The sequence below is a fragment of the Pseudorasbora parva genome, chromosome 8 (genome assembly GCF_024679245.1).
Source record: "Pseudorasbora parva isolate DD20220531a chromosome 8, ASM2467924v1, whole genome shotgun sequence".
NCBI lineage: Eukaryota > Metazoa > Chordata > Actinopteri > Cypriniformes > Gobionidae > Pseudorasbora > Pseudorasbora parva.
Window position 1 is genome coordinate 36,555,635 of NC_090179.1, and position 14,992 is coordinate 36,570,626.

At 38.0% G+C, this 14,992-nt stretch overlaps 1 protein-coding gene across 1 annotated transcript; it reads right to left on the reverse strand.

Moving 5' to 3' along the window:
* Positions 1 to 647: 647 nt before the first annotated feature.
* Positions 648 to 14,795, reverse strand: rskra (ribosomal protein S6 kinase related a). The gene is made up of 12 exons (XM_067451828.1): positions 14,576 to 14,795; positions 13,545 to 13,799; positions 10,811 to 10,894; positions 10,620 to 10,688; positions 10,323 to 10,392; positions 4,864 to 4,971; positions 4,672 to 4,712; positions 4,383 to 4,410; positions 4,109 to 4,198; positions 3,853 to 3,941; positions 3,591 to 3,701; positions 648 to 1,330 (listed from the first exon to the last, which is right to left on the reverse strand). Exons 1-12 carry the CDS (start codon positions 14,600 to 14,602, stop codon positions 1,010 to 1,012), a joined length of 1,293 nt encoding a protein of 430 aa, XP_067307929.1. The 5' UTR covers positions 14,603 to 14,795; the 3' UTR covers positions 648 to 1,009.
* Between the last annotated feature and the right edge of the window lie 197 nt (positions 14,796 to 14,992).

A 14,992-nucleotide genomic window follows, 5' to 3' on the forward strand; every position in this document is an offset into this window, starting at 1 on the left:
AAGTCTCAGAAACCATTTTGTGAGGTACCTTTTTCCGCCTGCAAAGTCATTGCCTGTTAGGGCAGTGAAGCAACAAGTCAGCTGCCTAGTTTTGGATGCATGCAGCCTTAACTGGCTGCATCCAAAATTGCATACTTCCCTACTATATAGTAGGCAAAAAGGAGTGTGTGACAAAATAAGTATGGTTAATTTACATTACTCGTAAAAGAGTAGGAAAAAATACCGGGATGACCTACTTCTGCTTAGATTCTGTGTGCATATGATGGACACTTTACTATCCCATGAGGCCACAGGAGAGGATTTATGAATGACAGTGAAGAGACGTAATTTATGCTGGTAGATCACATGGTAATGACAACATGGCGAATGTAGTACGTCCAGATTAAATTCATACTACACACATCCATACTATAACATAGGCTTTTTTTTAGGACGCAGACCATTTTTATGTGAGCTACTGACTCATTAACTCAACCGATCCATTCAAAAACACGGATTTAAACAGTTTTGCAGTGTTGCAGGAAGATGCACACAAGTCGATTCTGTAACTGAATATTGTGTCTAAAAATGTACTCACAAACAATATCACAGTATACTTATATGCAAGCATGAGGAGTTTTATTTAATAGATTATCACACATATGGTGTCCCAGTAAACACGGTAGCACTGTAACTGCTATAAATATATAAATTACATTTAAGTGTGAAGATACAGTATGTTTATACAGTACACAGGAAATTATGAACAAGACCCAGCAGTTCTTATATTATAAAAATACTTAATTAGTGAAGGCAAAATTAAGCTTTCAAAAGTGAGGTTAAATATCTAATACATTTTTTATTAAGTCTAAACCAACTCAGTAGTAATACTTGTTAATGAGTGGCTAGTCAGATTGATTTGTTTGTGCTTTATGTGGATGAATTATCAAAAAATACTGTAAAATTTGATCTCATCTTTGGCAAAACATTGCATGTTACAGAGAAAACAAAGTTTGTTAATTTTATGCTTTCATGGAGAACTGGTTCCTGATGCTTTTGTTTCTGTCTCAGCTGTGTCTTCATCTACCTCAATTTTCATCAAGGTAGGAGGCAAATCCACAGGGGCCGATGAAAAGTTCAGCAGGTCACACTCAAAATTCTCAAAAAGCAGATCTGATGATAAACCTCGCATCGACCTTTCCAATCGGTCAGGATGATTCTTCAGCTCGAGGATTGGCTTGATGGGACATTTCTCCAGCAGCTGGGAATCAAAGGATATGCCGTGGAAAAACTTCTGGCTTTGGAAGTGCTCCAGGCACCGTAAGCGACGCGTGGGGATCTTGCATAGAAGCTACATTCAGACAAAGTCAAAGTGTTTTAGCAGTTGTGTTTTGGCTTGAGTATGTGCAAAAACAACAGGGTTGCACATCATTCACAACTGAATTGAGCATTTCTGAATATTCCAATTCAGTTCCTGAATTTGATTTGAACTAGTAAACAGAAATGAAATGAAGTAGCAAACAAAATTGTAATTTTAAAGGGTTACTTCAGCGATTAGCATATGGCTTTGTATCAGTAGAAATCCTGGATTATATTCAAATGATTGTGCTTTCCCCTCTCATATCCCCCTGAGACAAGAGATTTATGGATTTTATTTCTGGAAAAATTCCTCCTATGATGGAAATTGACGATATTTGCTTCATAGGAGGAATGTTTGGCCAAAGGCTAAAGACTACAGCCAGCAGAGGGAGCCATTTCCGCATGTTTTGAACTCGTGCATGGGGGATGGAGATCACACTCACAGCTCAGCTCCTGCAGGCACTCATTTAAACAGAGCTATGGTGAGCAATGTAAGTCTTTTAACTTCTCAAATTAATTTCTATGAAAGTTAAGCTTGCAAAGGCACAAACTGAAACGCGCCAGACTGAACTTGCGTTGTGAATGTATGCCGCGAGTGTAGTCGCGATTACCTCAGCTCATTCAGCTCATTTATCTGACTCCTCCAGTTAGTGCTCAGTGCTGTGATACTCATTATATTTAACAGATTTAAATATTCAGTTATTAATTGTAGTGTCTTCTTCAACTCAGTCACAGTAATCCAGTAGGTGGCTTTAGGAATGGCCTCACAGGGCAGCGAAGCATTCTGGGAATTGTAGTCTTTCATCCCCATGAGACAAAAATACATTTTCTGTCTTTTCTCAGTCTAGAAGGCACCACATTCAAAAATAATTTCACATTTCTACTACATTGATGACCCAGTTTAAATACAGATTCATCTTCCCAGCGCTGAAGTACCCCTTTAAGTAGAATTAAAATGAAAAGAAATTCATATAAATCTGCAAGTGTACAGTATTTTTAATATACATTTTCAGCATGAATTACCCATAAATTATATCTTCAACCTCAACATAAAATATATGTTATTTCCATTAGGCTATATTAACATTTTATATATCCACCAATCAGGCATAACATTATGACCACTGACAGATGATGTGAATAACAGATTATCTCTTCATCATGGTACCTGTTAGTGGAAAAAATGGCCAAAAGTAAGGATTTGAGTGAGTTTGACAAGATCCAGATTGTGACGGCTAGATGACTGGGTCAGAGCATCTCCAAAACTGCAGCTCTTGTGGGGTGTTCCTGGTCTGCAGTGGTCAGTATCTATCAAAAGTGGTCCAAGGAAGGAACAGTGGTGAACCGGCAACATGGTCATGGCTCACTGATGCACGTGGGGAGCAAAGGCTGGCCTGTGTGGGCCAATGAAACAGATGAGCTACTGTAGCTCAAATTACTCAAGAAGTTAATGCTGGCTCTGAAAGAAAGGTGTCAGAATACACAGTGCATCGCAGTTTGTTGTGTATGGGGCTGCATAGCCGCAGACCAGTCTGGGTGCCCGAGCTGACTACTGTCCACCGTTGAAAAGGCAAACAGTGGGCAAGTGAGCATCAGAACTGGACCACGGAGCAATGGAAGAAGCTGGCCTGGTCTGATGAATCACATTTTATTTTACATCACGTGGCCGAGTGCGTCGCTTACCTCTGGAACACATGGCACCATGCACTATGGGAAGAAGGCAAACCGGCGAAGGAAATGTTCTGCCTGGAAACATTGGGTCCTGCCATCCATGTGGATGTTACTTTGACATGTACAACTTACCTAAGCATTGTTGGTCTGCAACAATGCTTAGGTAAGTTGTACATGTCAAAGTAACATCCACATGGATGTTCCCTTTCATGGAAACGGTATTGCCTGGTGGCTGTGCAGTAGGATAATTTCCTCTACCACAAAGAAGAAATGGTTCATGAGCGGTTTCAGGAGCACTACAACAAGTTTGAGGTGTGGAACTGGCCTTCAAATTCCCCAGACCCAATCGAGCATCTGTGGGATGCGCTGAACAAACAAGTCAGATCCATGAAGGCCCCACCTCACAACTGGGTCTAGTGAAGTCCATGCCTCGATGGGTCAGGGCAGTTTTGGCAGCAAAAGGGGGACCAACAAAATATTAGGAAGGTCATAATGTTATGCCTGATCTGTGCCTTTATATGTCTTATACATAATGCAAAAATAATGCAACATATACTGTATATAATCATAATGGATGTCACCTCTATGAGCAGGAAGGCCAGAGCTGGACTGAGGTTTGCAGGCATGACATATGGATACTCACTGACCCTGGTCATCATAATACAGTGGTCTGCTTCTGCAGGCAAAGGAAACTAAAAAAATCAAAATAATACAGAAAAGGCTTAGACGATCTGTATCAGCCCATTACACTTTCTACACATCACAGAGCTCTGCAAATTGTATGTATACATTTTGTGATCATCCATTAAGTACAATGCTCATCTTACTACCGCCTTGTCTTACCCCTCCAGTGGCTAAAGCGTAGATCAGAGTACCAAGAGACCACCAGTCTGCAGCATGGCTGTACGGGCCCCCGCTCAGGACTTCAGGAGCTGTTTAATGACCAGATAATGTAATTAAATATCCATTTTTAGAGAAATAGCTCAGTTGCTTAGAGCTATACACGTCTTTAGTTACTGCCAGGTATACTTGGTAAACAAGTCTTACTATGGAAATCCTGTCCTATTTAAAACAAGTGCAGTTCAGATTCCAACCTCACCCATGTACTGTATTGTTCCACAGATAGTAAATGCTCTATCCCCACGCTCAAGGCGACGAGACAGCCCAAAATCAGTCAAGCGGAGGTGACCTAAATGAGACAGCATTAATATTCCTATTCCAGAAGTCCCTTTACCAAAAGCTTAAAGAGTTGGGATTGACTGCTGGAAACAATCCAAAGACACATCTGTCTGTCTGTCTGTCTGTCTGTCTGTCTGTCTGTGTCTGTCTGTCACGGATGTTTCCCATAATGCTGCAGTCTGGATTAACTTTACCTTTATCAGTTAAAAGGATGTTCTCCATCTGTTTAAGAAAAAATAAGTTTTTTCTTAGAGCATTTTATAGGGCTGAACACAAACTTTTTTCAACTTCAATAATTTATTTATATGTAAGGTGTATTGTTCAACACAAAGCAGTCATATCATAAACATTTGAATAATCCTTGTTCGTGTTTGACACCAGAATACATAAACACAGCAGTCAAACTAAATAAAAAAAAGTACTGGATGATAAAAACACAGCAGTCAAACTAAATAAAAAAGTACTGGATGATAATTGTAATACCTTCACATCCCTATGAATTATTCCAAAGTCATGCAAAAATCCTGGAAATGAAAAAGGTGTTGTAGCATATTACTTTGACTGTCATTGATACAGCTGTGAGTGAAAATGGCTGGACTAAACATATTTAATCTTTTTAATACAAATGAAAAGCATTTAAAGTGTTCTATACATTATAAATCTAAAAACACCCACCCAAGGCAGAGCCCAATTCAGCAGCAAACACCTGAACATCTCTCTCATCAAAGCAGCCCTTCAGTGTCCAGTAAGTATACAGGTCTCCAGCGCTGTAGTAATCACACACTGAAGACAAACACAGGAGTGAGAGAAAACAGAACAGATGAGAAAGACAATGTCACAGTAGACTGAGTGGCCTGACCTTGAGGCCACCATCTTGCAGATATAAGTGGACTTCATTCAAGCATGATATGAACTGAAGCAGTATTTTTGAGTATAATCACAAGCCAGTGACACAATTTCACTCTGTCACAGGGTCACGGAGGACTTCGGAAAGGAAGAAGACAAAACACAATGATTGAGTCTCATAGCTTGTCCTAGCTGGCGAATGGATGTGGAGGGAAGAACATATGGGGAAAGGCTTTAGAAAAAAAAAATACATTGAACGAAACAGATAAATCACATGGAAAAGGACAAAATCAAATAAAAGTATTGGCCATTCGTAATATATCTGGAAAATGTCTTATATGCAGTAAACAGGTAAAACTTTTAAATACATATGTATATGCATTTTATATCGAGTACAGTTAGATGTTAAACCTGAAGAGAAACATTTTAAATGTAATAAAAATGTATTTGTACACTGTAAAAAATTATTTAGAAAAAAAGTTACCTGGTTGCCTTAAAATTTTGAGTTCATTGAAATTAAAATTTTGAGTTAATACAATGACAATTTTTTGAGATTCGACAACCTTTCTTAAAATATTATTAAAAGATTTTGTAAGCATATTGGGTAATTGTGTGTGTTTTATTTCTGATGACGCAGTGAAACATGCCAAATAGTTATATTTTCATGATTTATCAAATTTTTTTATGTGGTTCAGATACAATTGGACACATTGGACATTGGAGTTTCTATTTATTAAACAAATTTCCTTCATTGTATCAACTCAAATTTTTAATTTCAATAAACTCAAAATGAAGGCAACCAGGTTAATTACTTTTTAAAGTTAAACCAACAAAAACCAACCACATTTTTTTTACAGTGTATAGCACAGACAATAAATCCCTTAGTGAGCAAGCTATAAAGATGACTGTTATAGAAAGGAAAAATAAAACACTTAAAGGGCTATATGTAGGAATTTTCATGTGGTAATTTTTTTATTGTCAATGTGTGAACAGCTTGTAACAAACCTAAAAAACTCGACCTAAAGGTTGTCTATGAAAGCCTGTAGACTGATTATTATGTGAAGAGCTAGGGACATTTTTTTTGCCAGGAAAATTAAAAGGATGAGACGTTTACGCACACTCACGAGAGCATCTCATCCGTTAAATGACACATGACCTTGAGTCACGTTCAGAGTGTGTGCAGTGCAGGAGTGCAAGCACGAGCATTAAAGTTCCACTGAAGTGCATTGATTCATTATTTGAGGGGGGCTGGGTCGGGGAAATCACGATGCCGACTCAACATCGTGATGTCTGTCAGGCGATGGCATCTATCGGCCCAACCCTAATTGAAACATGCAGCATTATTCAATGTGTTGACGTAATTTCCATAGAAACAGGAAGACAGGGCGGGACATATTGAGTGGCTCCTCCCCCTTTTTAAAATAGCCAATAGCGTTTAGTTTATATCCCAACTTGGAAAAGCCATGGTTTCCTCCTAAAATCTAACTGCGTCTCCTCCTTATCTCCTCCATTGCTCTAAAAAAATAGCAATCTGTACAGAATTTAAAGGATCGGATATGTTTTGTAGTCTGCGCCAATTCATATGATCCGCTTTGTGTTATCATGGAATGGATAGCTACATAGCTGTAGCTAAATCTGGTGTGAAGCATCTTTTCTCTTGTAAGATTAATGTACTTGGACATGGTGTCAAATAAATAATAAACATAAACATAAACATCATGACCGGAGTAGACTATGTGTACGCTGTGGCAGTTTGCATGACACTAACGTGAAACCAGACTCCTAATAGAAAGCATATTAACACTGTCTGAATTATTCCCTATCCCCTATATAGTGCACTATGTATGAACAAGTGAACCATTCAGCTTTAGTGTCTATATATAGTGTAGGGGGCGGACACTTTAGATTCTAGAGGGCATTTGATTAGACAGAAAATCTGAGAAGCTGCAGTGCAATGTGATGTAATCAAAAATGACTGATCCATATTGGCGAAAGTTAGAGACTGTTAGTATTGAATGCTTATACAGGTCCTTATAAGCATTCAATACAACATTTTTTTGCATATTGTGATAAAGTTCATTATTTTCCATAATGTAATGAAAAAAATTAAACTTTCATATATTTTAGATTCATTGCACACCAACTGAAATATTTCAGGTCTTTTATTGTTTTAATACTGATGATTTTGGCATACAGCTCATTAAAACTCAAAAAATCTCAAAAAATTAGCATATTTCATCCGACCAATGAAAGAAAAGTGTTTTTAATACAAAAAAAAGTCAACCTTCAAATAATTATGTTCAGTTATGCACTCAATACTTGGTCGGGAATCCTTTTGCAGAAATGACTGCTGGTATTACTGTGCTCAACTGGCCTGCCAACTCTCCTGACCTGAACCCCATAGAGAATCTGTGGGATATTGTGAAGAGAAAGTTGAGAGATGCAAGACCCAACACTCTGGATGAGCTTAAGGCCGCTATCGAAGCATCCTGGGCCTCCATAACACCTCAGCAGTGCCACAGGCTGATCGCCTCCATGCCACGCCGCATTGAAGCAGTCATTTCTGCAAAAGGATTCCCGACCAAGTATTGAGTGCATAACTGAACATAATTATTTTTTTGTATTAAAAACACTTTTCTTTTATTGGTCGGATGAAATATGCTAATTTTTTGAGATAGGAATTTGGGGTTTTCGTGAGCTGTATGCCAAAATCATCAGTATTAAAACAATAAAAGACCTGAAATATTTCAGTTGGTGTGCAATGAATCTAAAATATATCAAAGTTTATTTTTTTTCATTACATTATGGAAAATAATGAACATTATCACAATATGCTAATTTTTTTAGAAGGACCTGTATATATAATGCCTAATTAAATTCATAATCAAAGACTTAATCAATATTTATCCTATATTATTATTATAATGATTTTTTATGATATTTTACAGTTATGATTTCACTTGATCAATAGTCTTTCATTTAATTTATTGTATTTTATTCATTTTATATTTCCTTTTACTGAAACACTAAAGAATCAAGATGAATATTGCCTGAACTAATGTCTGTACCTCTCACTGAGAGAAAGCACGCGTTATCAGTATGTTTCGGGAAAGTTTCTGGTCAGAACTGGAGCTTAATCAGCTCCAACCTTGGAGAGACTGTGTATCTTTGTACGTGTGCAATATTCTATGTTACAGATCAGTGTTGAGAATGGGCATCCAAAGAGATGGGTGGACTTGTTGTTCTGGAAGAGCTTGCGCCTGCTCCAGATCTGGAAGGTCACTACGGGTCTAATTCCGGGATGAAAGACTTAAAGCAGCACTAGGTAACTTTTCAACCTTCATAATATATTTTCAAGACTCTTGTGATGATACATCGACTTACAATAGGTTGAATGACACGTCTGCCATAGCCTGATGGGGTCTGTATCGTTTGTAATCGTACTTTTAAACTTCGGGTTTCGGGTAGTAACCCGAGAAAAAAAAGAACTACAAAATTCGACTGATTTACGGCATATACGTCACTTCCACCAACACCCACACTTCCTTAAATTCGGACGTGCGAGCCCAACTTTTTTCGTCGGATAATATAGTCATGTCCGAAGCAGCAGAGACAAATAAGAAAGAAAAGGTTTTGTTGGAGGAAAGCAATAAGACGAAACGAAAAAGTGATGGGATTAAAGGCATGACGAGGATCAAACTGTGACCAGCGTTTGCTCGTCGGCGTGAGCTGAAGGAGGCGTGCCCGACCGATGCTGTCCTGCTTGTTACGGTGATTACCTACCACTCAAACATTGAACTGAAGTATCATATAGATTCTGTAAAACGGTAACCAATAGACTACTGTAATGCTTCCTGTTCTCCTGAGTTGTAAGTCGCTTTGGATAAAAGCGTCTGCTAAATGCATAAATGTAAATGTAAATGTAAATGACGCTGACTTGTAAACGTGAGCATCGTGATTATTTAGCGTTTGAAAAAAATAAAACCCATGAAATTATATTCATATGACATGCTGAAACATATGCCACTGACTGTACCTGGGATGAAGACATTTCACACGCGACGCCAGAAGAACACCTGCATGTGAACTCCTCCTCCTGTGTTCAACTGTTAGTGCTGCACCAACCCGCGGGACACTTTTATGAAGTTATTTGGCCCGCCCCGCACCACTGTATATATTTTTACAACCCGCCCCGCAACCCGCGACCATTAAATAGACATACCGGGTCCGCGGGTTATGAGACGACCCGCGCATCACTAGTTCAGGGCTATCAGGGTTGTCATGTCAACAAATGCACGCGCGATGGCATCCCCTGTTGTAGGATGACAGATCTTACGACAGTAGTTGAGGACATTATTTTTTCCCAACTGTAGGGGGACCCCGAGAGCAAAAGTTGCCAACTGCTGCTTTAACACGTGCCATCTGATTTACTGACAATGTGTGGAAATTTAGCATGACTGTTAATTTTCTCTGAGCTAGTCAGAATCCTCCACCTTAGTAATGACGTGGATAGACCTTGAAAACAGTATAACTGATGGGGTATGTACGATAGGTGGGGCGACGAGATGGGGAGAGAGGGAGTGTGGCCTACGAAACTGCAAATATTCTTCAGTAAATTTGTCTTTAATAAATTGCACTCCTGACTCTTGATCTACATTTTTCCCTACTGGTCTTGGGTCATAAACTGTTAACCCTTAACAGCCCTTATTATACCCCAGAGCCGTGTGGATATCTTATGATGGACAGATGTACTTTTATGGACTTCAAAACAGAAATAGCCATTCACTGCCATTATAAATCTCGGAAGAGCCAGGACATTTTTTTAAATATATATCTCTGATTGTATTTGTCTGAAAGAAGAATGTCATAAACACCTAGGATGACATGATGGCGAGTAAATCATGGGCTAATTTTCACTTTTAGTTGCTAGCTGTAGTTCACTTACCAGCCACAAGTGTCACTAATAACAAGGGTTTTTGAATTCTACATAAAGCCCCTTAAATTTTTTGTTAGAATAAAATAATTGCTATTAAAGCCATGATTTCTGAAGAGTCTTTAGAAAGCAGAATGAAAAATAAAATTCAGTAAGTGTACTAAAAATGATTGCATTATTGTATATTGAATTAAAATGTAAAAAAAGGCTTTGAAATACATTTAGTAATTTTGTAATCTTTATTCTCACAAATTTTCCCTTGAAGCCCCCTGAGGATTCCCAGACCCCAGTTTGAAGCCTGCTTTAAAACATAGGAAAAAAGAGGGAGAGGGAGTTTGTATGTGGTGTGACTCACTGATGAAGAGATTGCTCTGGCTCTGCCAACAGTCCCGGAGACTGAGGAGGAAAGGATGCCTGACTTGTCGCTACAATGTAACAGTGTAACACAAAATGAGATGGACATGAGTGCAAGCGCTGAGAAGATATGAGAGTACTAATGGAATGAACAAAACAACTGATGTATGAAATGTGTGCATGCTTATAGGGCATTGACTGAGAGGAAGTCAATGTTGTCCATGTATCACTGGCCCGGTTAGAACCAGATCAGACGAGCCCTAGCCGACACAGAGCGTAGCGGAGCAGTTTGACTCACTTGAATTATCACCTCCTCTTTGGACTGCTGGAGGACTCCATGTCTCAAAACATCAGCTTTGGGTAAAACCTAACCAGCAGTGACAGAAAACATTCTGCAGTGAAGAAGGCGCAGTGTAACAAACACATCACATTTGGAAACAGGAAATAAAATGAAAGAGAATTTAGAACAAGGCATGAAAAAACAATCACCTTAATAGCATAGGTCTCATCTTTAGACAGGTCCTTCACCTTCAGGATTGGACCAAATGACCCTTTAGCTATAAAGCCAACAATCTGAGAAGAGAATCATTAGTTACAAAAGAAAATAACATGAATTTAAAGTATTTAAAGGTACCCCTTGTGAAAAAGTATACTGTAAAAAAATATGTTCAATAAGTTATGACAACATATGTTTTAACATTGTTTTAACTCATCAAAAATAAGTTAAGAAATGTTAAACTTCTTTTTATTTGTTATACAAGATGTAACTTATTTTTAAAGTCAGTTTAACATAATTTAATTCATGTTAAAATTTAAACATCCAAGTCGATTGTACTGTACTGTATTTTTTTTTACAGTGATATAGTGCACTTAATTGTATTGAATGTGAACTTATGCCATGGGTCAAATCTTTAAAGTATAATTTTCTGCACTTGAAGTTAACATAATAATAATAATAATAATAATAATAATAATAATAATAATACAATAAAGGGCCACTGTGTTTATGTTTCTAAACACAGTTAAGTACACTTTCAAAAAATACAATTTGTTATAATCATTGTTTTGATCATTTTTTGGTATGCTTTAAAGTCCTCATGAAATCAAAAGGGACTCTATTTACTTTGTTAACACACATTTACATGTCTTAGGGTGAACAATTAATCCTTGCAAGTTAATACACAGAAAAAATTCTTTGTCACGGTGATCTTTATTCAAATTCTGAAAAATTACTTCCGGTCTGGAAATGGCGTTCCTTCTGAGATGATGTCAGTTTGACGGCTTAGGTTTGAAAATGCGTAACCACTCCCCTCTACCGTTAGTTTGCTGTGAGCGAGAGATGGAGAGGTGGAGCGCTGAGGTAAAACCCTCCGAAGCACCGAAGAAAACTCACTTGCTACTTCCGGTTCACTGGGACTTTAAGGAAGTGCACTTATTTTGATGTGTTTACTACCATACTAAAGCACATGTAAAGTACTTGATTACTGAACTGTAGTGTAATTCAATATTATTACACAGCTCTCTGAAATTTTTGATTCTGATTGGTTCAGTCACAACATTCTGATTTTAATAGTCAGTAATTCCCCAATAATGACCGTTTAGTTGTCAATAGCAATGCGTGAATAACACTGATCATCTCTTTATCACGCCACCTGTTAGTGAGATATATTAGGCAGCAAGTGAACATTTTGTCCTCAAAGTTGATGTGTTAGAAGCAGGAAAAATGGGCAAGCTTAAGGATTTGAGTGAGTTTGACAAGGGCCAAATTGTGATGGCTAGACGACCGAGTCAGAGCATCTCCAAAACTGCAGCTCTTGTGGGGTGTTCCTGGTCTGCAGTGGTCAGTGTCTATCAAAAGTGCTCCAAGGAAGGAACAGTGGTGAACCGGCGACAGGGTCACGAGTGGCCACAGCTCACTAATGCATGTGGGGAGCAAAGGCTGGCAAAAAAAAAAAAAAAAATGCTGTAGCTCAAAAAAAACAAAACAGTTTGTTGTGGGGCTGCGTAGCCGCAGACCAGTCAGGATGCTCATTCTGACCCCAGTCTACCGCTGTAAGCACCAATGTGTGTGGGCACGTGAGCATCAGAACTAGACCACGAAGCAATGGAAGAAGATGGCCTGGTCTGATGAATCACGTTTTCTTTTACATCACATGGATGGCCGGGTGCGTGGGCTAGTGGAGTCCATGCCTCGACGGGTCAGGGTTGTTTTGAAGGCAAAAGGGGGACCAACACATTATTAGAAAGGTGGTTATAATGTAATGCCTGATTGGTGTAACAGAGCAAGTTTTTGCAAATGTGTGAAAAAAATCAATAATTTAGCCACAATACAGTAAAAAAATAGCAAGGAAGAGGTTACACAAGAGTACAAAACAGACACACTTACACATGCAGACACACGCACACACACTGCTTTAATTGAAACAATGTTTAAAAATATATAAGAACAAAATTGTGTATTATTTTCAATGGGGAAAATAGCTTATACAATTTTTATAAATGTTGCATAATATGATAAAATCCCCTAAAAATTCTAAATAATAATCAAAAAAGTTTTCAATAATAGTCAAAGCGATTAATCACGATTAAAAGTTTGTAAACACACACACACACACACACACACACACACACACACACACACACACACACACACACACACACACACACACACACACACACACACACACACACACACACACACACACACACACACACACACACACACACACACACACACACACACACACACACACACACACACACACACACACACACACACACACACACACACACACACACACAGATTTCAAACACTCATAAGTTCAACTAATTGCAATTACTATAAATTTGTAGTGTGATACTTTTTCATTTAATTTCATTTGTTGACAATTAAGTGTCCAAATATTCGTACCATATTTCTCGCAAGTATTTTCTTTTAAAGCATATTATTTCTGAAATAACTAAAAGTATGCTAAACAAGAGATAGTTCACACACAAAATTAAACGTAATCATTTACTCACACTTATGCCATTCCAAACCTGTATGACTGGTTCATCTGTGGACTTTCCTCATTTTTCAAAATGTATCATTTTAACTTCCACAGGGCAAATATAGTCATAAGGGTTTGGAACAAGAAGAAGAAAGTAAATAATGATTTTTAATATTTGATTTATGTCACATTTTTAAAGGATTTTATGACTTGTCAGAGTGTCAGAGAGCTACCTGTAAATGCATGTGTCCAGTGAACCTGTGTGGGAATTCTGGCAGGAAAATGGAAATAAAGCCTGGCAGTGTCCACTCCAGACGAGGCCCCTCAGGGTTTGTGTCTGAGGGCCGAGATTGCTCAGAGATGGTGTATTCTCTGCACTGGGCGCTGCGTCTAAATAGACTGTGATGAACAAGAGGAGCTGAGAGAGACAGGAAGCCCTGATGACATGACAAGGATCTCCTCTTCACCAGTGATGGTGATGATGATTCCTGCAGAGAAGAGGACATCACTGAGAAACTACTCCACACACACTTGATAAAATAATGCATAACAGATCAGTAGCTGGTGTGCATTCAAACCTATGTAGTGGTTCCAAAAGGTTTAGGCTAAATTTGAAATGTATGTCATTGCATTATATAACACAATATAAAAGTGAATGTGATAAACTATTGTACTCTGCAGAGTGCAGACCGTGTCAGCAACAGTGTTTTGTTATTGAATGCAACAAAATGTTCATTTTTGTAAGTGAAATACATTTTTGGGTCAAATTTTATAATTAAAGTATATAGGCCTAGTTGCCTAGGGTTTTTTCCCCATTATTTTCATACATTTCTACATATATATTATTAATAATTGATCATCTGTGACTGTGATTGTAATGTTATATTACTTTGCGCGTAGATATTTTACGTAGACTATCAATATCATCCGGCGTTCAATGGATGTTAAAGGTTCTTTATAAAACTATCGATACCAATAATGTAAGAGTATGTCATTAACATCATTCAATTACCTCTTGCAAACCATTTTTAAAACATATTTGATTGAATAACGCATGAGAACACTGGGAACCTCTCACGTGTCAATGTAATCTGAATTAAATTTTGCCTCATGAAATGGATATTTTAGCCTCTATTTTAGTCACACGAAACTGCAAAGGGCAATCAATATTTAGATAGACCGATGTAATTGTGTACACGCTGCGTTTATGTACAAACTATTATGTTATGTGAGGTGTGACTATCAGAGTATTAAACACTCTTACCTTATTTTTACTCCCGTCGCCGCCCATCACATTTTATAAACAATAAATAAACCACTCGCAGTCTTCTTTAAAAACAAACCTTTTCTCCCACAAAAGTCCGTCAAAATAAAACGAACCCTTGTTATTTATCTATATCCTCTTTTTTTTCTTTTCCACACAAAATACGGCTGTTTTAATAAGCACATTACTCCATGTCCAAACCTTTGATACACATGTGGGAGCTCCGCCCACTCATTAATATGAACATATAAACAATGATCACGTTACTGCAATGAACTTCATGCTTCAGAGACGTCATAATCGATTGATTACGTAACTCATGCTTACCGACGTCACCTTTTTTCTCTTAAGTGGCGTCTAATGTCCAGTGGAGAATCCATGTATTTGCATTCATGTACTTAACGATAAAATAATGAT

Coding starts and splice junctions, on each gene's coding strand:
- rskra (XM_067451828.1), bottom strand. CDS start 14,602: ATGGGCGGCGACGGGAGTAAAAATAAG. Junction 10,393..10,619: donor AAGAGGAGGTGATAATTCAA/GTGAGTCAAACT, acceptor GTTACATTGTAG/CGACAAGTCAGGCATCCTTT. Junction 3,942..4,108: donor TGGAACAATACAGTACATGG/GTGAGGTTGGAA, acceptor GTCATTAAACAG/CTCCTGAAGTCCTGAGCGGG.